Below are 25,966 nucleotides of genomic sequence, written 5' to 3' on the forward strand. Positions count from 1 at the left end.
GAGAGAGAGAGAGTGAGAAAGAGAGAGAGAGTGAGAGAAATGGAGGTTGCGTGTATTTGCGTCTGTTCGTTTATCTTTTTAGAGTGAGTTTACTTAAAATAGAATTGGAACTTTCTTACCATTTTTGTTTCATACAATGCTATTTTTCATTTGTCTAAATAGTTGGTTTGTATAAAATTTGCACAATTCTCTGTAACTGCTACAATAACTCTGTTTACATAAATATGGTGCCTCCAAACTTTTCTTCTTTCTTTGCTTTTGACCAATTACAGACTGCAGCATATCCTACAGTTTCTCTGTCATAAAAGCCTACCTATCCACAGGCAGTCGAGAGAAAAGAGCAAAATCAGCATACAGTCTCTTGCTTATGGGTTTCCTATGTCCACCCTCTGATTACTGCGGACGGATTTGGTTCTCTTTTGTTCGACAACAAGCCCCATATCGCCTGGTTACCACCACTGTAAACACTTCTATGTATTTACCCTGAGAAAGGACAAAAGATATAGACATGGAGCTCTGCCATGAGCAGAGATGAATTTATGCTTGAGGAGATAGAAAGCCAAAAGATAGACTGTCACCATAACCAGAAGTAAATGAACACCCCGAGAGATGCAGGTTTCTTTTCACACACTGTCCTGACTTGAACAAGCTTGACAAAGGCAGGCAAATCAGCGTAACAACACATCCGCAGGGATTAAGTTAGGATTTCATCTTGTCATACAGAAGATAGCGCATTAGAGCTTGGAATCTTGTCAATGCAATATCTTTTCTTTGTCAGCCTTCCTAAGATGTTCAGTAATACCTCACTTGTTATATCAGATTTGCGGGTATGTAAAGCTTTGAGCTCTGTGGTTTCCAGACTCTTTATTAGGCATTCACGCCTCTCTTAAGGCCGCAAATCTGTCAGGTGTGATCTGTAAACACTTCAGTGGAAAACTCTTTATTATTACAATAAAGATTTGATTTATTTATTTTTTTCTGGTTTAGCATTCCTCTTATTAATTCAGATTCTTTAAAAGTCTCATTTACGAATCTTTTATTAATCTTAAGCACTAAATTTGTTAATAAAACCAATAATATTTTGGGGAAAATTTAATTCCATTGATGAATTTCACGATTTTTTAATGAATGTCAAATTTTTCCATTACGAGTTATGAGAACATTTCGATAACAAATACATTCAAAGCAAATTTTGAAAAAAACTGTGTTTATGTAAGCTTTTTTATTAACTTCAGGCTCTATGTGTAGATACACTACAGAACAAACTCATAAGAGCCATTGGTTCTGGAATCTGACTAAAGTGTTTTTTGATTCACTACAATGGTTCATGATAATCATTGTTTGGGAATCAAACTACTCTTGTCATACTTTATGTTTCTGATTTACTAAAAAGAACCAGCTCTAAAGAATCATTTGTGTAGGAACAAGTTGTATTACACTGGTTGAGCTGTGTGATTTGGATTCATTGATAAGGTCATATCAATCAAAGTAATTTTTTCAGCAGTCAAACTTCAGTAAGCAACTATACACTTTATGCTTTGGATTTAGTAGTGACGTGATTGCTGTTTTTGATCAAAATTGATCTTTGTTTTTCATGAATTAATTTCTCTGACACATCTGAGAACCATAAAACATGGTCAAGACAGCACATTTAAACTCAGTCTTTGGGTTTTAATGCATATATTTCGTAAATCTCAAACAACGCACAACATCTCTTGAAAAAGAACACAACAAAGCAGCTGTCATCAGCTCTATTTGTACTAATGAGACCTGCTGCAACTCTCTTGTCTCTTGACCCTTAAGCTTTCCATAAACAAATGAAAAGAGATTTCATCCCCATCTTAGTAAACATCCCACCCCCTGCCTCCATGCCTCAGTTTAGACTTAGATTAGCACCGTAATGATGGCTTGGCCTAATGAGGCCTGAGGGATGAGCTGGGAATGGGGCTGTCTGGAGGATAGCCATACTTCTCTTCATCCAGCAATGAAATCATGGCAGCGAATGAGAAAAACGGAGATCCACCACAATCCCCAATGCTGAAAATTGAGGTGATGTCCAATGATGCACACATCAATGTGGGCCACATGCATCAACACAAACTATTTTAAATCATATGTGATTTTGTGTATATATAATATAATAGCTACATTTACTTCTAAATGCCCTATTATAGCTCAAAACTACCCAGCATACTTTCCTCCCATGTCATAATGCCATGAATTCCCTCTCTCCTTTCTCTTAGCTGTGTTTGTGGCCTGTAAGCCTGTGTCTAATTGGCAACATCTGTCTGACGGGTTCCTAATGATGGACCCAAGCCGCTGAGGAAGTGGAGTGGATGAACTATTAGTGGGCAGGAGTAAAGATTCACTGGTTTCCACTGCCAGACTACTTAATCGATCCAATTTTCCAGCCTTTTGTGGTTAAAAAAGACTGGATCCTGTTCAAGTAGCCAGCTATAGTACTGTGTCTACACCAATAGGATTGTGTCTGAATGAATAGATTTTTTTTTTGCATCTCCAATGAGGATCGTTTCATTTGAAGGATTCATCTGTTCTGTTTGCTAAGTTGTCAGTGGATATTATGCATTAACTAGTGGTGTGGTTAAGATGAGACCGATAACGCTCAGTTTTTCATTTCATTTGCCTCCTGTAACCGCGTATCATCTCTTTCTCGTCATCTCACAGTATGCCTGTTGCTTTCCCCGTCCCCTCTTTTCTGGATAATTCTGTGGGCCCTTGAGTTGTAATGTGAACAGGCGTGGGTGAATGAGAGCGGGAAAGAGCGAGTGTAGGCTCATGGGAGGAGAGAGGTGAAGAGGGCCATAATGGCTAGCCAGATGGAGAGAGAGAGAGAGACAGAGCCGCCCCACTTCACCCATAATAAGGGGTAGTGCTTTTAAATGCCTATTTTACAGCCTTTTTCCAATTCAATTGAATTAACCCCCATTTCCAAGCAATTTGGAGCCATGTTGTCATGGTTACAGAGGTGGGATGATGGGATTCTAGCGTTCCACCTGAAATGCATCTGTATGTATATGTGTACAGGCTAATGCAGTTTTTTATTTTTTTTTTACAGATATGTGCAGGCTCAGATATGATTTGAGGTAATATGCATATGCTTTTCATTCTAATGTGATTTTTCTCGCTGTTTCTGCAGGATTTTTCCGAGAGAATACCTGCTACAGCATGTGCACCTCTACTCATTGGCAGACCTGCAGCAGGTAATTTGATCTCTTTTCCTTTTTCTTTATACACTTACACATGTAAGTAGGCTCACATGCTTATTTTTGATGCTTATTTCATGCCATGTGGGAAATCTTCTGCTGAATGGAGTAAGATTCTCTAAAATATATTACTTACTTAAGAGTACTTAAATTAACAAAGATTTCATAAGCAAATGCGCAGGATGTAGAATGTTGGAGATTTCAAGCTCAAAAACAAAAAGTATTGAAATGAAATGTCATTGCAATAGATGCAACATATCAACCTGAATGGCACTGACAATCAAATTAGTTTTTCTTTAGTTTTTTTTTGCTTATGTTTGCTTATGTGTGTAGTGATCTATCATTAATTTTACATGGTGTCCTAGCATAGTAACCACAGATAATTCATCAATGTGACAATAAATATGATCTAATAATATTTTTTTTCCTTGCGTGTTTAACAATTTAAGTTTTTTTTTTTTTAGTTTATTTTATTTTCTTTTTTTTTGTATTTAATTCAGTGAGCATGCAATAAATCAGATCAGTAAAAAGTGTAAAAGTGGGAAAATAAGTTTTTTTTTTAATAGCCCAAGAAAGTATCATGGTTTTCACAAACATATGAAGCATCACTGTTTTCAATACTAAGAAGTGTTTCTTGAGTACCAAAACAGCATATTATGGTTATTTATGATGGGTCATATGACACTTCTGAAAATTCAGCTTTACCATCACAGAAATAAATAACATTTTAAAATAATTTACAGTATTTTAAATTGAATAAATGCAGTCTTGGTGGGAATAAGAGACTTCTTCAAAAAATATTTCTGATCCAAAACAGTTGTCTTTGTTGCCTTTTCATTTAAAACAAAATAAACTTTTTTTGTGTGTGTGTGCTTGACAAAATAAATTAAATAAATGCTTGACATCCAGGACATTCGTGCATTTTTGTGTGGCTGATGTGTTAACATCTTTTTCTGGGCCTGTATGTTCACATTCCTCCTCGTCCCACCTGATTCTGATAAAAGACTTCATCACATTCTCTCTCACACACACACACACACACACACACACTCACACACCTGTAGCACACATCATCGCCATGCGGAGTGTCTGTTCAGTGTCATGTGGCAGTGGGAGTTGAGAGGCTGTGAGAGTGAACTGTGTTTTTCACACCCTTCCTCTCAAACCCTGACGCTCACAGAGTCACTGTAGATCTGTGTGCAGCCTCAGTGTCAATGACACATTAACCTTCTGCTTTTCACTTTCTGTTGTGAATCCATCTGTTAATACGGTTAACCAGATTTCCGCAGGTCTCAAAAATGTCTTGAAAAGTCATTTTCCCTTCCACAGATGAAAGTCTTAAATCTAAACAGAAAGTCTTAAATTCATAAAATCGTGGCATTAAATGTTGCATAAAAGAATGCTTTTGTTAGTATTTTTGTCTTTGTTTTTCAATACAAATATCTAAACTACTTTAGTCTTGTGTAATCAAGATACATTTACATTTACAAGATACATTTACAAGATACATTTACATGAGATACAGAATGAAGATATACACTTTTTAAAAAAGTTTTTTTTTTTTTTTTGGCGAAATGAAGTGACTTTATGCTTTAAAGTAAGAACAAGCTTATTTTTGTGACATATGAAAACTTGTTTTGTGTTTGATTTTAGTCAGTTTCTCAGAGCCCACTGGAAGATATTTGTCATTTTTTATAATCATGAATTCACTTTTTATTTTTGAATTTGCTCCTGTTTTTTGGCTTATTGTAGCATCATCTTGTTTCTCTATTCTCACAGTCATTAAAATTCTCAGTTGAACTAAAATTAAGAAATTGACATGCTTATAAGAAACTGTGCTCTCATATCTCTCTCTCTCCTTTCCTCAGCCCCCTGTTATCATGCATGAATTTTTGTCACTCCTCTGTTTCTAAGGAGTGACCCTTGCCCTTATTTTTCTTTTGCTCTCAGAACATCTATTCTCCTGTCCCACATCCCCTCTCCCTTCTGTCTCCTGGTGGGAGTCTGGAGTCCCTCTCCACCCCAAGTTGCCCCCACCCAGCTAACTAATTACTGCCATTCAGAAGCAACAGGCAGAAAAACAAAGCGTGACAGTCCTGCCTCTGCTTTCATTCCATTCTATTCTTCCCCAACATCCCATAGCCTGACACTACCTCTCTGACCTATTTTTAACATCTTTTACATTCTACATGTCAAGTACAGCTTTTCTCTTTTTATTATTAATTTATAGCAAATTTAATTTATGCATGTATTTTTAATTGTTAATTAATTCAAATAAATCAAGACATTTTTTTAATATTTATTTATTTAATATTTTTTTTTATTTTTGCCACAAAACACAGCAGTTTCTTTAAACCTCTAACACAAAGTATGATGAATTGTAATAGAGGTGCTTTCTCTCTCTCTCTCTCTCTTTGCCAAGGTTTTGATAAACAGGTTTTGATTGCTCAGTATTGGGACTGTGAGTCTTAAAACAGAGTACAGTGTTACAAACACATCTGGGTGTCAAAAAATGTGTAATATTTTCTGTTTTATCCAGTATATTTTAAACCTGTTATCTTTGTCACAATTATTTTTCTCGTACTTGCATCTATGAAGTGAAATGGCGCAATTCTCTGCGGTTCTAAAAACGCTCTCTGTACTGTCAGTACTTTGTCCCTCTTCTTGTGTACCTCTTATTCATGGCGTTCGCCGCAAGCCTATTATTCTGTCTCCCCCACTGCCCCTGTAAGGCCCAACTTTGAGGCATTTCTCATTCACGTCACATTACTTTCTCTTTCAGCTTCTTAATTGGCTTACCTTATTAAGGAGCCATTTTCTTTTAGTGTTGCTACTTAATGCCGGTTCCTCCACAGCTCTGGAATGCTCGCCCTCCGTGTCGAGGTCATTGAATGCTGAACTATCTCCAGGAAGACTCCAAACACTATAGACCAAAAACAAATGCTCTCCCCATTTAGTTCAAACAGTTAGCACAGAGTTTTGGGCAGTCTTCTTTTTTTTTTTTAAATGACCCCATTGACCATATTTGTTTGCCCAGAGGCCAGTTTTGTTTGTCCACTGCCTTTTGTTTGATATCTCCACTGGAAGAGTAAGAAGAGTTAACCAAGTGCACTAACATGGACACGAGTACGAGTGCAATATAAATGCTAATTGTATGTTTTGTACCGAAGACAACCGCATTGGTCTTGCCAACAATATGCACTTAATTGAGCTCAAACGACAACATCCGGGTCCTGATGAGAAACATCAGCTTTCAGTATATCCATAAAACCATCGTTCTTCAAGTATACCTACATGGAACTTGGTCTACTGTGACCAATACATTCACGGTCCATGTATATGATGAAACTTCATGCCCACTTCACACTTCACCCTGGCAGGCCGTTTCTCTCTCCCTTCTTCACATGCTGGTTGTAATCCTGTTTTGCGAGGCCCTGGCAGGGAGGGTGTTATCCAAACAGAGCTCACACTCTTTTTATCTGTCTAATCTGGGCCCTTTCTCTGCCGTTTAATGGAGCGGGCAAGGACATTAGGGCCAGGGCTGAGGAGGGGATGAAGAAGTAGGCGCTAAACTGTGGTTTTAGGGGATTAAGCAGTTAACGACAAAGCACATGCAAGATAGGAGCAAGAGGTGGGGGATTTGGGGGAAGTTGAATTGGCAGACGTCACCCATGCCCCCCACAAAGCCACAAAGATGCTGTTTTTAGTGGGCTACCTGACTTTGAAGCATCTTTAGTGCTTCAGTAGATGAATCTGAATAAATATTTCACTTTCAATTCAATTCAATTCAAGTTTATTTGTATAGCGCTTTTTACAAAACAAATCGTTACAAAGCAACTTTACAGAAAATTATGTTTTTACAATATTTAGTAGTAGTTAGTAGTTTGTGCACATTTGACAGGATTTAAAAAAAAAATAATAATAATAATAATAAAACAAGACGTAGTCAGCTAGACGATGAACTATCAATATTATTAATTAAGTTATTATATGATTCAGTCACACATTTAGCAATAATTGTTAGTTCTGTTTGTTGATTCAGGGTTAGCATCATCTGAGGTCCTCTGAGGGTCAGCATCATCTCTTCTCAGGTGTTCTGGATCCAGACTGGAGTTTGTGTAAATCCTAGTTACCACGGGATGTAAATCCCGTGGCGAAACATAGAAACAAAATACAGACATCATTAGCATAGCTGCTGATCCAACAAAGTAAAATTAGTTTAACCCAAGCTAATGAATAAAAATGCACCTTTGATCAGATGCAACTACACTCACAATTAAAAAGATACATTATTCGAATGCTTGGTGAAAGAGATGTGTTTTTAATCTAGATTTCAACAGAGAGAGTGTGTCTGAACCCCGAACATTATCAGGAAGGCTATTCCAGAGTTTGGGAGCCAAATGTGAGAAAGCTCTACCTCCTTTAGTGGACTTTGCTATCCTAGGAACGACCAAAAGTCCAGTGTTTTGTGACCTTAGGGTGCGTCATGGGTTGTAGCGTGGTAGAAGGCTAGTTAGGTACGCTGGAGCTAAACCATTTAGGGCCTTATAGGTAAGTAATGATAATTTGTAACTGATACGGAACTTAATAGGTAGCCAGTGCAGAGACTGTAAAATTGGGGTAATATGATCATATTTTCTTGACCTCGTAAGGACTCTAGCTGCTGCATTTTGGACTACCTGTAGCTTGTTTATTGACGAAGCAGGACAACCACCTAGAAGTGCATTACAATAGTCCAGTCTAGAGGTCATGAATGCATGAACTAGCTTTTCTGCATCAGAAACAGATAACAAGTTTCGTAGCTTGGCAATGTTTCTAAGATGGAAGAATGCAGTTTTTGTAACATTGGAAATATGATTTTCAAAAGACAAATTGCTGTCTAATATAACACCCAGATTTCTGACTGTAGAGGAAGTAACAGTACATCCGTCTGTTACATTGTAATCTACAAGATTCTGTGTAGTGTTTTTTGGTCCAATAATTAGTATCTCTGTCTTATCCGAATTTAATTGGAGAAAATTGTGTGTCATCCAATCTTTTACATTTTTAACACACTCTGATAGCTTAGATAATTGGGAAGTTTCATCTGGTCTCGTTGAGATATATAGCTGAGTATCATCAGCATAACAGTGGAAGCTAATTCCGTATTTTCTAATAATATTACCAAGGGGCAACATACAGTATTGTTCAAAATAATAGCAGTACAATGTGACTAACCAGAATAATCAAGGTTTTTCGTATATTTTTTTATTGCTACGTGGCAAACAAGTTACCAGTAGGTTCAGTAGATTCTCAGAAAACAAATGAGACCCAGCATTCATGATAAGCACGCTCTTAAGGCTGTGCAATTGGGCAATTAGTTGAATTAGTTGAAAGGGGTGTGTTCAAAAAAATAGCAGTGTGGCATTCAATCACTGAGGTCATCAATTTTGTGAAGAAACAGGTGTGAATCAGGTGGCCCCTATTTAAGGATGAAGCCAACACTTGTTGAACATGCATTTGAAAGCTGAGGAAAATGGGTCGTTCAAGACATTGTTCAGAAGAACAGCGTACTTTGATTAAAAAGTTGATTAGAGAGGGGAAAACCTATAAAGAGGTGCAAAAAATGATAGGCTGTTCAGCTAAAATTATTTCCAATGCCTTAAAATGGAGAGCAAAACCAGAGAGACGTGGAAGAAAACGGAAGACAACCATCAAAATGGATAGAAGAATAACCAGAATGGCAAAGGCTCAGCCAATGATCACCTCCACGATGATCAAAGACAGTCTGGAGTTACCTGTAAGTACTGTGACAGTTAGAAGACGTCTGTGTGAAGCTAATCTATTTTCAAGAATCCCCCGCAAAGTCCCTCTGTTAAAAAAAAGGCATGTGCAGAAGAGGTTACAATTTGCCGAAGAACACATCAACTGGCCTAAAGAGAAATGGAGGAACATTTTGTGGACTGATGAGAGTAAAATTGTTCTTTTTGGGTCCAAGGGCCACAGGCAGTTTGTGAGACGACCCCCAAACTCTGAATTCAAGCCACAGTACACAGTGAAGACAGTGAAGCATGGAGGTGCAAGCATCATGATATGGGCATGTTTCTCCTACTATGGTGTTGGGCCTATTTATCGCATACCAGGGATCATGGATCAGTTTGCATATGTTAAAATACTTGAAGAGGTCATGTTGCCCTATGCTGAAGAGGACATGCCCTTGAAATGGTTGTTTCAACAAGACAATGACCCAAAACACACTAGTAAACGGGCAAAGTCTTGGTTCCAAACCAACAAAATTAATGTTATGGAGTGGCCAGCCCAATCTCCAGACCTTAATCCAATTGAGAACTTGTGGGGTGATATCAAAAATGCTGTTTCTGAAGCAAAACCAAGAAATGTGAATGAATTGTGGAATGTTGTTAAAGAATCATGGAGTGGAATAACAGCTGAGAGGTGCCACAAGTTGGTTGACTCCATGCCACACAGATGTCAAGCAGTTTTAAAAAACTGTGGTCATACAACTAAATATTAGTTTAGTGATTCACAGGATTGCTAAATCCCAGAAAAAAAAAATGTTTGTACAAAATAGTTTTGAGTTTGTACAGTCAAAGGTAGACACTGCTATTTTTTTGAACACACCCCTTTCAACTAATTTCCCAATTGCACAGCCTTAAGAGCATGCATATCATGAATGCTGGGTCTTGTTTGTTTTCTGACAATCTACTGAACCTACTGGTTACTTGTTTGCCACGTAGCAATAAAAAATATACTAAAAACCTTGATTATTCTGGTTAGTCACATTGTACTGCTATTATTTTGAACAATACTGTATATATTGAAAATAGAAGGGGACCTAGGACGGATCCTTGTGGCACTCCATATTTTACTGATGATAAATGAGATGACTCCCCATTTAAGTAAACGAAATGGTAGCGATCGGACAGGTAGGATCTAAACCATCTTAGAGCCTGCCCTTGAATACCTGTATAGTTTTGTAATCGATCTATGAGTATGTCATGATCTATGGTGTCGAACGCAGCACTAAGATCAAGTAAGACTAGAAATGAGATGCAGCCTTGGTCTGACGCAAGGAGCAGGTCATTTGTAATTTTAAGTGCAGTTTCTGTGCTATGGTGGGGCCTAAAACCTGACTGAAATTCTTCATACAGATCATTTTTATGCCGGAAGGTGCTCAATTGAGCAGACACAACTTTTTCTAAAATTTTAGACATAAATGGAAGATTTGAAATAGGCCTATAATTTGATAATTTGTAAAGCACTGCAGTTTATCTTTGGGTGCGATGGATGAAACTGAAGTGTTAGATGTTGTAGAATCTACATTCGCTATTGTATTTCTAATGTTATCTAATTTATCAGTGAAGAAATTCATAAAGTCATTACTATTTAACGTTGGTGGAATATTTGAATCAGGTGGCGTCTAATTAGTTACTAGTTAATAGTTGGTATAGCCTACTTATCACAACATTGTCAATCGCTAATTTATTCAAACATCTCGCTACCGAACTACCTACAGTAGCTTAATTTGCAGAGGAAGAAGAGAAAGCACCCATTTGGTAAATAAGCTTATAGCTTATAAATAAGTTATTTATATCTTTTGCTGTAGTGTGTTAGAAGGAAATATCAGTTTGCCATTAATTTTAATAATAATCTAGTGCGATTTTGAATGCACAACCAGTCTGACAATGGCAATATTTGGAAATGTTGTGTACAGTTCATGGTGCTAAAAGCTATAGCCCCGCTAAAAAAGCCTAGCGACGCCTCTGCTTCTTGTTTACATTTCGGAAAACCAGGACAAACATTTCAATCGATTGCTTAGGCATTTAAGAGGTACCGAAAGGAGGCACGGAAATCTGCGTCCTTATTCGGTTCGGTGCATACCGGTTCCATACCCAACCCTACTTATAAGAAATATATTTTTTGATAAACTAACCCTACACTGGCTATGTCCTTGCAGGAGTGTGATTTGTGTCATGTGCTGGTGCGATGGATCGCGTACAAACCAATAGTGTCGGAATGGTATATGTTTATACTTCTCATCCAAGCACAATCCAATTCACTTCATCTGGATGGCGCAATTTGTCTGGGTAGGTTTTTTTTTTTTTTTTTTGAATGATGACAAGCTGGAATGAAAACAAGGCAAAATGAAATAGCAGTAACGAACCTATTTTTAAAGTGTAATGAGTAGAAAGTACAAATAATTGCGTGAAAATGTAAGGACTAGAATTAAAAAGTCAGCTGAAAAATAATTACTCAAGTAATGTGTAGATCCAAAATTTCCACTCAAGTAAGGTAACAAAGTATTTGTACCTCGTTACTTGAGACCTCTGGTGTATATACAGTACAATAAGATTTTTATGGAGTGCAAAGTTTGAGGTACATAAGAAGAGACCAGCTTGATGCAAGGTTATAAACACAAGGTGCAAAAGAGGAGGCATCAACTCAGTAGATGCATTATACAGAATAAGTATAGAAGAAACACGTGTGTGTGTGTCTATATATATATATATATATATATATATATATATATATACACACACACACACACACACACACACACACACACATATATATATATATATATATATATATATATATATACATATATATATATATATATATATATATATATATATATATATATATATATATACACACATATAATGAAATGGCATTATGAGGTAGAAATGTAAAGGTATGTGCAAAACCTATCCTACTATTATCCTACTATTTAACTGACCTCCCTGGATTTTAATTACTGTAACTCATTTTAATCAGTTGAAACTGTAGCTTTTCATGCATAAATTCACACTTTGACTACTTTGTCAGTAACTCTCTTTAAAAGCACTCTAGCTCTTCACAGTCCCTCCCCATCAAGCCTGGTGCAAGTTTACTGGCTGTTTCACTCACCCTGCCTGCTAAATTATTGAAATATTTAATTACTCCCTCTGTCAGCATTGATCAAGGGGAGTATATATCATCTTTACCAAAGACGGCAAGTGTGCTCACCCCGCCTCTTTGATTGGTGGCTTGCAGCGTTTCTTTAATAGCTTGCTATATTACTCCTCCACATGGGAAAAGGCAGGGTATTGCCTTCATGTTTCTGTCAGCCAAAAACAGAGAAAAACGGGTGTCTGAACTAAAAGCTACTTGATGGATGGATGGTTAAGGGCTCTCCTGGTGCCTCTACTGAGAAAACCAATAGCATCACCTCTATGTTCATTAAGCAATGACAGTGACTGCTTTAAAGCAGTGTGGGTCTTCTGCCTTGAGTCCTTCTGGCTTGAGCAGCGCTTTGGTGGAATGTGAAGATTTTCTATTTTTTTCTAATAATGAAATGCTCAAATTGGGTATAATGAAAATATTTTTAAATAATTAAATATTCCCTCATTCATTTCTTTTTCTTTATTGATTTTATTCATATTTCTTATTTTGATATAATTTTATTACAATTATCTAGAGAAGCTACATTTAAATGCACTGTATAAAAATATAGATTATTATTGTTATTGTATTTGTGTATGGTATGGTACCTTTTGACTATTTACTATCATTTAAAAATCCTATATAATATCATATAACAATATTTATATACTATATTATAAATATACATCTGCAAAATGATTGCTATGAAATGGCCTATAATGTTTTTTTTATTATTTAGTTAGTTATGTGTTTATTTACAATTAGGAACCCTCTGTTTCATAAAATTAATAGATTCAGATCGTTTTGGGTTCATGAATCCTATATAGCCATAAATCATAATCTTAGAGTGCAGTTCATAAACTCCCAGATTCTAAAATAAGGTAATAATATTACTGGGAAGTCGTGGCCTAATGGTTAGAGGGTAGGACTCCCAATCGAAGGGTTGTGAGTTCTAGTCTCGGGCCGGACGGAATTGTGGGTGGGGGGATGCATGAACAGCTCTCTCTCCACCTTCAATACCACGACTTAGGTGCCCTTGAGCAAGGCATCGAACCCCCAACTGCTCCCCGGGCGCCGCAGCATAAATGGCTGCCCACTGCTCCGGGTGTGTGCTCACAGTGTGTGTGTGTTCACTGCTCTGTGTGTGTGCATTTCGGATGGGTTAAATGCAGAGCACAAATTCTGAGTATGGGTCACCATACTTGGCTGAATGTCACTTCTTTTTTTTTTTTAATGCACACATGCAAAAAAAGCGTCCCTCAAATATAACCTTACAAACCATGTTTAAGTAACTAAACATGATCCGGCAACTTTGACCATGGCTGAAGAGTCTAGATTCCCTGTTCCCACACAAACCTTCCCCTTTTCAACCCATTCTTCCTGTTCACGCTGCATATGTGTGCGCGCGTGCGCGTCTTTCGTGGGAGACTGTGGTGGTCCTTCCTTTATTCTTTCGGTCCCCCAAGCCCTCGCGTCCCACCCTCCCAAGCTCTCCTCTCTGCTTCACTGTCCCCTCTTCTCCTCCTCCATTCTTTGCCTGGCTCCTTGTGGAAGGGCTGAAGAATGCTGGCAGGGCCTTTAATTGGTGTGCCGCAGTGCTGCCAGGTGTAGCCACTTGTCTCTGCCCCCTTGGTGAATATGCACTGGAGGTCTAGGCCCCTTCCCCTGTCTCATTCAGCTGCCCACAATACGCCTTCTTCAGCGCCCCGCTTTCAAAGACCAGGCCGATTTTTAACTACTCTGGCCGATAAATGGCATTCACATATTATTTTTTGCAAACAGTCTCCCAAAAGGAATTACCCCACCCTCAAGCCATAGCCAACCCCCCACTCTCGAAGCATTCATTAGTTTTCATGTGGATTCCTGATGTGATGTCTTTTTTTTGTACTTGGCTCCCATTGTAGCATGTTCTTAAGTGTTAGTCCAGTCGCTGAAATTCTCAGATAAACCTCTAACTGTTAACAGGAGGATTACTGTCCATTAGATAATGGAATTTATTTTAGATTTTTGCATGGATATTTTGAACCTGCTCCTCTCTCATAGCTGTTGAACACATTTAGTGAAGCCCATTTTATAGCAGAATCAGTTAGGTCACGTTTTACACTTCCCTAGGTTCCTCCTCCATGCTTTTCCATCCTATTTCTCAGCATGTTTAAAGCTTATAGGTTGGCCTGCAAAGAATCTGCACCTGCAAAATGTTCACAGAAAATTCCACAAACTTTAGATAATCATCTTTCAAAAAAGTTCTACACATCCTCTGTTTCTTTGCATTTTTGTTTATTAATGTTTTTGTGAAGTTGCATCAGTGTAGCACTCTATTTTACACATATGCCAATGCATTCTGCAGAATTGTAAGATTCTGTCTTGGACAATAAACTGGGAGAAATTTGTCAGCTGTTAGAGTTGCGTTTATCACAGTAGTTGCTGTCTGATAGATGGTTTCTATGCACATACATCTGGAATGTGTGCACAAAAAGCTGACTGTCATACCGTTCTATGTACTACATTTCTGAAGTATTTCATGAAAAATCTAAAGCACTCTTTATTTAGTTTGTATCTTTACGTTTGTTTGTTTGTTTTTGTCCCATTGCTTGTAATTAGATATTTTTTTCTTATTTGTGGAAGTGGACCACCAAACTAGTCATAAAGGTACATTTTAGGAAATTGATTCATACGCCATCTGACAGTTGGATGAAGAAACTTTCCATTGATGTATGGTTTGTTAGGATAGGACAATATTTGGCTGAGATACAACTATTTGAAAATTCGGAGTCTGAGGGTGAAAAAAAATACATTAAAAAAAAGATGTGTGTGTGTAATGGTGCCTAAAGTGCTGACATCATAACAACTTTATTTACAGCAAAAATGACTTTGTGATATATAGTTAACGTGAAATACAGTGACATATCACCCACCTCTGCATTCCACTATTGCTATATATATTTCTCTTTCTTGCAGGTCATAGATGGAAAGCTTGCTCCCTTCCTCTCTAAGGTGATCAAGTTTGCCAGCTCTCACGTCTATAGCTGTAGTCTGTGCCGGGAGAAGGGCTTCATCTGTGAGCTTTGCCACACTGGCCAGGTCATCTATCCCTTCCAGGAGAATGCCACCAAAAGGTGAGACCTGTAGCCACTGCTTCACCTCTAAATGTCTCGTGATCTTGGAGGTCTATGAAAGCTGAGATGCTGATTTTTTTTTTTATACTAATTAGTTTCTAATGATTTTTAGTGGATGCATGAAGTCATTTTGGAAGTGTCCTAGCACAGAAATCACATGTGGACATCAAAGCTTTTCTTCATCATTGATGATGATGGTATTATAATCCCACAGCTCTGTACACTGTAAGTGCCAGTTGTCTGTCAAATGGTCTGCAGCTCATTGCTGATGATTGTCCAGCCCCTGTCTCATGTTAGTCACACCCAGCGGGCGGTGGATTGGGGTGTAATGGTGCAGTGATAGGCCACCCTGTGTAAGGGGACAGTTAATCCCTCGAGCATCTCAGCTTTTTTCCAGCATGCTGCGTGTTGTCTTCTTATGGCCTGCAGCTGATAAACCACTCTCTGGTCTTCATACCATCAGTGTGACTAGAATCTCACAGACTCTCCAGCGAAGTGGAGTGCAGTTCCCAGAACAGATGCTGCTGTTTAAACATAGCTACTCACACAACAACACTGATAAAGCCTCAATAACGATTGGTTAGGGCTGCTAGCCTGCTACAGTTTTTTTTATTTCATAATAAAAATGTTTCATATTTTATTCTGTACTGTGTGATTTTATGGTCAACATGGTAGATCATGGACAAAGACCTTTTAAAACATTTTCTATATGTATTTGTGCGTATATATGTGTACACTGTATGTGTGTGTGTGTGTGAGTGTGTGTATATATATATATATATATATATATACACCGTTCAAAAGCTTGGGATCAGTACTGTACTGTATCAGTACACCAAACGCAAATGTTATTATTTGTGCGAACTGATTGACATACAAAGTCAATTCAAAGACGCAAAATTCACAAATAGAGGTGAATTCGCACCAGGTAACATGAATGATGCGAAAAGCGCGACGCTGAGAATGGGAGATATTTGCCTCAATAAAAACATAACATGATTGAAGCAAAAAAACATCCTGCGAGTAATCTAGAGCGAGGGACGCGATGGGCATATTCGCTTCACATTAAAAATATTAAGCATACAAACAATATTAAGCAGCACAATATTTTCAACACTTATAATAAATCAGCATATTAGAATGCTTTCTGAAGGATCATGTGACACTGTAGACTAAAGAAATGGCTGCTGAGAACACAAATAAATTCTATATTAAATAAGGGGAACCTATCTATCTATCTATATTATTTTGAGCACAATGTAGCAAAGGACTGAATGCACAAACAGATTAATTACATGCAATTATATAAATCAAATTGCTGCATTACTGTAAGTAGATATTTATTCACTAATAGATCCATTCAGGTCTTTCCAGGCAGTTTGAGTGTGTCTGTTAGTTCAGCTGGATCCAGGTGTTGCACTAACTGCTTCACTGTTTAGTTTATCCAGAATTTTCTGGGTGTGTTTGTATGCACTTCATGTTGTATCTGTAACAGTACATGCTCGATAGGGCTCAGACGTGTGGTCATAAGAGCAGAAGGTGTCTCCACACCCCACTGTAAATCCATAAATTCCACAAACCACCACCACACCTCTCTGAAGAGCAAGTACACCAGAGCCCTTATGGCTTTGGATCCTTACTGTTGGAAAGAATTATTTATTTATAGAGACCAATTTAAAATAGACATCCCGTCAGCTAGTATTATCTTGTTAGCGTGCTTTAGGTTTTATTCATGTTGGGCGTGCTTCAAATTGTAAGACATTTTCAGTTCTAATAATCTGTTTAACTCATAATTTTCTGTAAAGAGTAAATCAAATTAAGAGTTTTTAAAAATTGTATTAAAAAATGAGGCCTTTTTAATGCTTTTGTGCAACGTATAGACCATTTCCTGGAACAGACCACCAGTAGTACTTCTGGTTAGTATGGCACAACCTCTTGGCCAACAGTGATCTTGGGTTTTAGTCTTGGCTTGGCAGGCCAAAAACTTTAACCACTGGGCTACTACCGCCCATGATGGTGCACAGAAAGAAATTGTTGCTCTTTAGAGGACTTAGGAGCCCTGGAGCTCCTAATTGTTCTAGTAAAGAAGGAGCTTTAAATAGGCTGTGATCTTTTTTAGCCTATGGTATACACACACACACACACACACAGACATAGAGAGATATATAGATAGATGGGTGCATGTGTAATACAGGCTAAACATACTGCACTTATTTGATCAAAATACCATTAAAACAGTAACATTGTAAAATTGTATTCCTGTGATAGCAAAGCTGAATTTTCAGCAGCCATTTCCTCAGCCTTTAGTGTCAAATGATTCTCAGAAATCACTCTATTATGCTAATTTGGTGCTCAATAAACATTTCTTATTATTATCAATGTTGAACAATTGCTGCTTAATATTGTCTGTTGAAACACACACACACATATATATACTTTGCTAATATGTATACATATATATTTGTATATTTGTACTCTGAATGTCATTGGGTATTCTGCCAAAACTTATGACTGTATGATCCTTCATGGAAAAATAGCATATAATTATATGTTTGGGATAGTTTACCCAAAAACTTAAATTTGATGTTTATCTGCTTACCCCAGGGCATCCAAGATGTAGATTACTTTATCTTCAGTACAACACAAACTGAGATTTTTAACTGAAACTGTTGCAGTCAGTCAGTGTTATAATGTAAGTGGATGGGAATCCCGGCTAAAAATATATTGATGTGTAAAGACACAAAACGGTCAATCTGTGCAAGAAACTGAACGCTGTTTATATAGTTTTTCACCTCGAAATGTACAAAATGCACAAACTTTTCTGAGCACATTCTCAGCAGCAGGATGCATCTTCTTCTTCTTCTTGCTTTATGTCTAAGACTTATACGTGTATTATCGCCACCTATCTCTCAAGTGGGCCATTGACACTCCTAATTGAGATTGTAGATAGAGTCAGTGATCCATTTGAGAGGTATGTGGTGGTAATGCACTTATAAGTCTGCCATCCGCTGTAAAGCAAGAAGAAGAAGAAGCCTCACATGTCTGCAGCTTATAACGCGCTTAGGAGGACATGCTTAGGAGAGTTTGAACAGTTTGCAAATTGTGTAAATCAGATGTAAAAAAAAAAAAAATACTGTTAAGTTTCTTGCACAGACCGATCGTTTTGTGTCTTTACACATCAATGTGTCGTTATGAGCCACAGGGTTTAATTTGGTTTTGCTTTGTGTATGTTTTTTTTTTTTTTTTTTATTGTATGTTTTAGCAGTGAGTCCCATCCACTTAAATTATACGACTGACAGACTGCAACAGTTTCAGTTAAAAATCTCTGTTTGTGTTCTACTGCCTTGAGGGTAACATAACATTTAAATTTTTGGGTGAACTATCCCTTTAATCCTCATAACTCAATCTTATGAGTGTCATTGAATGGGTTTTCATTTTAAATGCAGGTGTGAGGGCTGCGGTGCCGTCTTCCATGCCGAGTGTCGGATGCGAGCCCAGCCGTGTCCACGATGCGTGCGCAGAGAACTGCACAAGAAGCCGGCATCATTCTGGAAGAGACACGGCCCTCAGGACAGCCCTGATGACGAGGTGCTGGACTGCTTTGAGCTGGACACCTGAGACGGTTTACGGAGAGCCGTGCCTGAGCACACTGCACTAATGAAGTCCATGTGCTGCTGTATCCACTAAGGACAAGATTCTGTGCTCCCTCAGTGGAAGTGCTCCATGAAAACCGAGGAACAGAGGCGTTTTTGTTTTTTTTACATTCTCTCTCACCTGAGAGGGATGGGCACAGAGACAATAATTCAGTTCCCGAAGAGCAGAGGCTTCATAATGATACCAATTTACCCTTCCCTTTCATCTACCAAATGACAGCCAGGGCCAACCGACAAATACAGGCAAAGTACGCTCACACACTTGCACATAAACACACTCCCACTGACAGATGTAAAATAATGCACTTTCTGGCAGACTCACAGTCCAAGAGCGATGATTCAAACCAATTTCTGGACACAAATAGAGCTTCTAATCCATTAATGGTTCAGTGAAAATGAGCGCTGCAAGATGGGAGTCTGGCCCCTCTGTTTGGTTTCCATCCACACTGTAGTTAACCTACTACGCCGAAGACCCTTGATTTGGAGCACATGAAGGCTGAAGATGAAGAACTATTTTTTTTTCCTGTTTCACATGTTTGCATTTTTGCACTTTACATTTATGATTTGTCCCTAAGTTAACATTTTTTATTATTATTACAAGATCATTGCACTTTCAGTCGGAGCATGTTGCCATATCCGTTTTTATCTCAATGCATTCAGCTTTGGTTTGCATTGTACTGTGAAGAAGGATTGGTGTCTCGTCCCGTCCAGCTGGAGTTGAAAAAGTTTGACTGTTTATCAACACTAAATGGCACTGCCTATACGCAGCTGAACCACGTTGTTCTTGCTAACCGCCTGCTCCATGATTACAAACTACCCTGGGCCACCAAACCCCGAAATTACAGTCTAGAGTTCCAGTGCTTTGTTTAGCATTCATTCGTCTTTTTAACAAGAAATGTAAAGCGAACCCGCCGTGGACAAGCTCATAATTCATGTCCATCTAACCTCTGCTTTAGATCCTTGGAGCCTCTCTGCGTTCATACTAAGTTTTTTTGCTACTTGAAATTAGTATTGGCAATAAAAGTCACTTCTTTTGCTGCCTTATTTGACTTCCCATTCTTTGGCCAGACCTGTCATTCTCCAGTTGGACAATATGTGCAAAATGCACAATAAGAAATACAAAAAAATACTTTTTTTAATCTAGAAAAACCCTGCTGTATACGTAGCAAGCTGATTTGACATTTTAGGATGTTCACTGGAATCTATAATATCACTGTTATATATAATTTCCCTGTTTTATTTTGTTCTTCAGTTTTATTTAGTTTTATTCAATAACCATACAGAAGTAAATAGCAGTGTGCATCTCTTCCTTGACATCTCACCAGCAAACAGAAGCTTCAGATATAAATCACATTCAACATTACTGATATAAAACACTTGCACATTCAAAAAACTGTTACATGTTATACTGGACTTGAAACGTTCTGGTTGTTTTGAGATTTAGTGGCCGACAGTGTCACTTATTGAACTCTTTGAGATGGTTCTAGGTCAACTTGCATATCATTTGCTTACCATGTTACATTTCGTTTAATGAGAAATTGTTTTAATTCCATTGAGCTTATGTTTTGCACCAAGAAGTTTACTTCTAAATGAGATTCAGCCTTAGTTTACATATGGTTGGTGTGTGATAGGACAGTGTAGATGGATGGATGATCGTGTTAGCTGTTCAGAATATTTTGTTGTATTTATTGAATCTGTGTCTTTTTGCCTGCCTTAAATGAAAAGACAATGCATCGGCCCGTTGATGTTCTTTGATTAGCAAGCTATAGTCACTAAAAAAAAGGTGTTTCAGTATTTATTAAACTAATCAGAATATCAGGCTATATAATATATCGTAATATAATCACTTAGTGTTTTCGTTTTCTGAAAGCGAAGACCTTTACTTATACCTTACTAAAAAAAACAATAATAATCTCCCTAGAATCTGACGATCTCTTGTTTTCCCATAAGAGAACTCGTCGTTGTACTGTTTTAAGCTTGAAGTGAGCTAAATCCACCATGTTTTACATGAAACTATAAAATATAGTGGTGTGTTTGCAGTCGGTTTGCTTTGAAAGTTTGATGTATTGTTACGGTGCATTATTCGCACTGTTCTTTAAAATCAGGGATTCTTAACACACTGAATAATGGTCATGGAGAGACAAACAAAAAGGGAACTCAGTGGATGTACCTTTGTTCTTTCAGTACACCAAATCTGTCTTTTATTTTGTATGTGTTTTTCTCTGCCGTCACTTTGATCTCAGTTGTATATTTACATATGGGTTTTGTTTCAGAAGTATTTATTGTATTTATATTCTTCACTGTAATTTCTGTATCAGTTTCTGGATTTTCCCTGTGCTTTCTTGTATCCTGCAAACTCTTCATTACAGACAACCTCTTATGCAACTACAAATATTTGTGTTTCAGTACTGGTGCGGGTTCTTCTTTTCTTTTCTTTTTTTTTACCACTGTTGCCAATAAAGTCAATTGCTTAACACGTTCTGCACTTTTCATGCTTCAACACTAATGCAGTCATCTGAATTGATTTTAGGATTTTGCAAAGTCATTTAAATTCTTAATAGATTATTTTCTTGGTCAGAATCCAAGGTGGCAGCAGTGGAACAAATGGCCGTTGCTGTGCTTGTGGTGTCCTTTTTTAGGTCCTGGTGCACCAGAGAGGGTCCAAGCACTGACTCATGAGCTAATCCCAAATTAAAAGCCACATGCTTGTATCTGGTTCTGTCTGGAGTTTTACCAATAACCATTGGACCTGTTAGAGACCACAGCATGAGGCTTCTAATTTTTTGCACAGTGGTACCGGCGTATAAACGTGGAATTCAGTCTAGTGATATCATGATTCTATTGAGAACAGTTACCATGGAGGTGTTTTCTTCATCTTCAAGGCATTTTAAATATTTGTTCAACCTATCCAGGGCTCAACAGTAAGGATGCTCCGCTGGCCCAGGGCCACTGGACTGGAAAAACACTGAAAAGGTCACATTCATTGAACTTAAACTTTGATGGTTTTTTTTATATATGTTATACATCATTTTTTTTTTTTTTTGTGAATTATTTTTCTCTACATTTTGAAAGCTCTGCAGATTTTTCAGTTAATGATGTCTAGTTTGATAACATAAATGGGATTTGTTCAAATTGCAAAAATGACTTGTGATAGTGTTAAAGCATCAGTGAGAACGTCTTTAAACATTTTTAATAAAGAAAATAACGTAAAGAAAAAATTAAACTTTGAACGACCAATATAAATATTATATATATATATATATATATATATATATATTGATAAAATAAAAATAATAATTTTGCGATTTAAAAATCAAAATATCCTCATTGTTGAGCCATGCTATATCTTGTTTTTTATTTGTTCTTTTGAAAAATACAGTTTTAAAGTTTTAAGCATATATATATATATACATATATATATATGAAACACAAATTATTTATTTATTTAATTATTTATTTATTTAATTATTTATTTATTTATTACTGTAAAATCAGCCACAGAAGCTGAATTGGCATGAAAATCAAACAAAATATTCTTTTGAAAATGAAGATAAACTGTATTTGGACACTTCCCTCTTTTTATTCATCTTTTAAATTAATATAAAAAGATTTTTACATTAATTAGATTTTTCAATATTCACCGTTTTTCCAAGCTAAATATTTCACTACATATACATCCAACCATATGTATGTTCTCAGTGAACAACTGTGTGATTATTTTTTATTTCTCTTTTGGTCGCATATTTTATGTCTATACCATACACCTTCCATGTGAATGAAAAAAAAAAAGGGCCAATCTAGTTCAATATTTTTTCGCAAACTTCAGTGATGTCTCGCTTAAACGGGTTAAATGTCTGGCCACCCCAGACGCTTCCTCCCTGGTTTACTTTTTCAACACTTCCCTCGTGTTTTGTCCTCCTCCCCTGCTTTTTTTTTTCTTCTCTTGAAAGAGAACAGTAATTTGTCCTGGCCTTAGAGAGCTCTAAAGCCTTTCTCTGACAGAGAATAATCCACCAGGATCCAACCACTGCCGATGGGCCAGAACATGCCAAGTCTTCCCTCTTTTGTGTGTGTTTTTGTGTGAATGTGCTTGTTCACTAACTCTTAAAGCTGGTTTTCGAGCCCGGGCTTAAAAACGAGGCGTCCTGCTGATCCCAGACTCCATTACGGTCTTAATGTGTGACAGCTCAATGCTAAAGATGCCTTTAAGATGGGTGTTTTCACACATATCAGGACTTGTCGCGTCCTTTTTGGAGCGGTGGAGATTTTTTTGTGTGTGTCAAGAGGATGTTTTTAGGGATATGCTAAGATTTTTTTTCACACACACTGAACAATAGGTGAATTATGGTGAAGTTGTAACTCAAGGAAAGAGAAACAACACTGTAGATGCATTGCTTATTGCTTACCAAAGCAGAATTTTGATCAAATCTTTTTTCAGAAAATTAAAATTGAAAGCGTCCCAAGGAAAATATCTTCAGGACAAGCTGAACAGTCCATTCTTTTGTCCATCCATCATCCTCACAGTACGAGTCTCCCTTTACACCTAATATGAACTTGCTGAAGCGGTGGAAGCGTATATTTGGTAGTTGCGCCTTGCTTACGAGGATAGCTGTTGTTTTAGCAGGACCGTGTGAATGTGTGTGTGAGCTGCTATGCACGGTCTGACTCATTTGCCTGTGATTTGTATTGAGGAGTGGGCAAATTGAACCTGAGTGTTGGTCGTGCTTAATTGTCGTCGCCAATTAGTGCATTGTTGAAAGCCACAATGGCTCCACTGTAGCGAGGGGAACGTTCTCCTTTGTGCTTCTCCAGTGGCCCACAGGCCAGTCAAGACTCATTTAGGACTCTGACAACAAGGGGCCAGAAATGCCATCAGAAAAAGACAACAAAAGGGCGGTTTAAGGAGAAAAAGACGACGGCAGAATGGAGGCATGAGGGGTGGAGACAACATGGGATGGAGCACCAGGGTCCAGTTTTCGTGAAAAGGGGGTTAGAATGTCTGATTCAACCCCCTGCTTCCCTAACGTCCACCTGCCGCAAAAACACACGATCAGCACCGAGTAATAACAAATCTCCACTTCAGATGTTTTTCTGGTTTTCTATGTTTGTATGCATCATGTTACACACACATTTTGTCCATAAATATCGATGTTTAACAATCGAGCAATAGTTTATACTTTTTTTTTTTGTTATATATAAATGTACAAAGCAGTACATTGTGAGTGCATACAAATTATATGGACTTAAGCCACAAATGAAAATGTATCTTTTCATTAAATCAAATATCAAACACAGTCCATTTGTTTATTTAAAAATATATATTTTTAGTAGTGCTGTCAAAAATTAATTTTGATTAATCACATCCAAAATAAAAGTTTTTGTTTACAGAATGCATGTGTTTACTGTGTATTTTTATTTAGTATGTTTATATAAAGACACACACATACAGTATATATATATATATATAGTATATATAATAATACTATATATATATATATATATATATATGTGCATATATATGCATGTGTTTATTATATATACATAACAAATATACACCATACAAACACATATTCTGTAAAAAAAAATATATATTATCATGATTTTCTGATTCTAAAATATAAAATTATGATATAAAAAGTATAAATGTTTTTTTTTTTTTTTTTTTTTTTTTTTAGTGCTGCAGTTTTACAATGGTACATTGGTACATAATCATGTTAAAAGAGCCTTTCCAATTCCATATACTATTGCTGTACTTCACCAAAATACAACAAAAGCACCCCATATCATCTCATCTTCTCGAGACAGAGACGGCAAAGCCAGCGCAGATGATTAAAGGTCAATTTAGTGAGATTGCATCACATTGGCTTTGTGTATGAATTGTCCGTCCACACACAGACATGGAGAGCCGATTATAAGATAAAAGCGTTTGCCCAAACACAGGTTCAGGCATGTAAAGAAAGAGAGGAGGGAGTGGAGAACTAAAAAAGAGGAAAAAAAACAACCACCATGTGATATTTTCACGCCCAGGAGACATCACAAAATATAACAGACGCTTCAACGTCATTTGATGCTGACAGCGCTCTACACCTCTCCAAGCCTGACTAATCTAGAACACAACTGAGACTGATTTTAATCAGGTTATATTTCCTCACACAGGTCACTATTTCAACAGACTAGCTAAGTACTATGGATACAAGAACGCATACTAGCAATTTCCCTATTGCAAGGCCTTATATACCATAGACACAGTATACTGAAAGGAAGTCAGTTGGCGCTCGTGTGACTCCTTAAGGTGGGGTTTTGGAGTTAATGTGTGACAATGTGCCTAGGTAACCTATGAAACAGGTGCACAAATGGCTGGAAAGATTGATTCGGTTACCATAGCATTTAAGACACAATCAAACATCTCGAGCATTACAAGGAAAACAATGTAAGCAGCCATTTGTCTCAATGATCGATTACTAAGCAAGTCTGTGGCATGTAGAGTTCTGTTTACTCTCGTCTTCTCAGACTTTCGGTGAGCTGATGTCATCTAAGTGTTAATCGAGCATTAGAAATACCTGACGGAGCAGCCGGATTGGTCACTTGCACTTTTAAACACACACATATACTGGCACACACCCTGTGAGACCTTTGGACTTATAGAAAGCTGTGAGATTACAGAATACTGAATCAACAATGAGAGAGAGAGAGAGAGAGAGAGAGAGCCACCCTTCTGTGAAGAATTCCTAAACATGCTTCCTGTCTGAGTAAGTAACTGGTGGAGTTTGTAACAATCTGTCTTGCTTTTCTCTGCGTTTTTTGCAATGACTTTTAACTCGATGATTCCAAAATGATTTCTAGAGAATGTGATGCCATTTTCCCTCTGTTTACAGATAGTTAATCACATTAACTATGAATATGATCCCCTAACATCTGACAACTTGGGTGTCTTCATTTTTAATGGTATATCTATTACATTATCATTTAAAAACTAATAAGCATCTTTCTATGAAACATTTGGCTTAAACAAATGTTAGTGCTGTCTTTCTTTGAAATAAATGTCACTTGG

General features: G+C 37.3%; 1 protein-coding gene across 2 annotated transcripts in view; it reads left to right on the plus strand.

Annotated features, from left to right (window-relative positions):
• Positions 1-19,882, plus strand: part of LOC113108772 (pleckstrin homology domain-containing family M member 3-like) — a 45,589-nt gene extending 25,707 nt beyond the window's left edge. For both annotated transcript variants that reach the window (XM_026272073.1, XM_026272074.1), the window contains 3 exons: positions 3,158-3,221; positions 15,105-15,262; positions 18,709-19,882. In XM_026272073.1, the coding sequence (XP_026127858.1) occupies positions 3,158-3,221; positions 15,105-15,262; positions 18,709-18,880 (394 nt within the window). In that variant the 3' untranslated portion in view covers positions 18,881-19,882. The remainder of the gene's footprint in view (positions 1-3,157; positions 3,222-15,104; positions 15,263-18,708) is intronic.
• Positions 19,883-25,966: the final 6,084 nt, after the last annotated feature.

Source organism: Carassius auratus, chromosome 9 (assembly GCF_003368295.1).
Source record: "Carassius auratus strain Wakin chromosome 9, ASM336829v1, whole genome shotgun sequence".
Taxonomy (NCBI): Eukaryota; Metazoa; Chordata; class Actinopteri; order Cypriniformes; family Cyprinidae; genus Carassius; species Carassius auratus.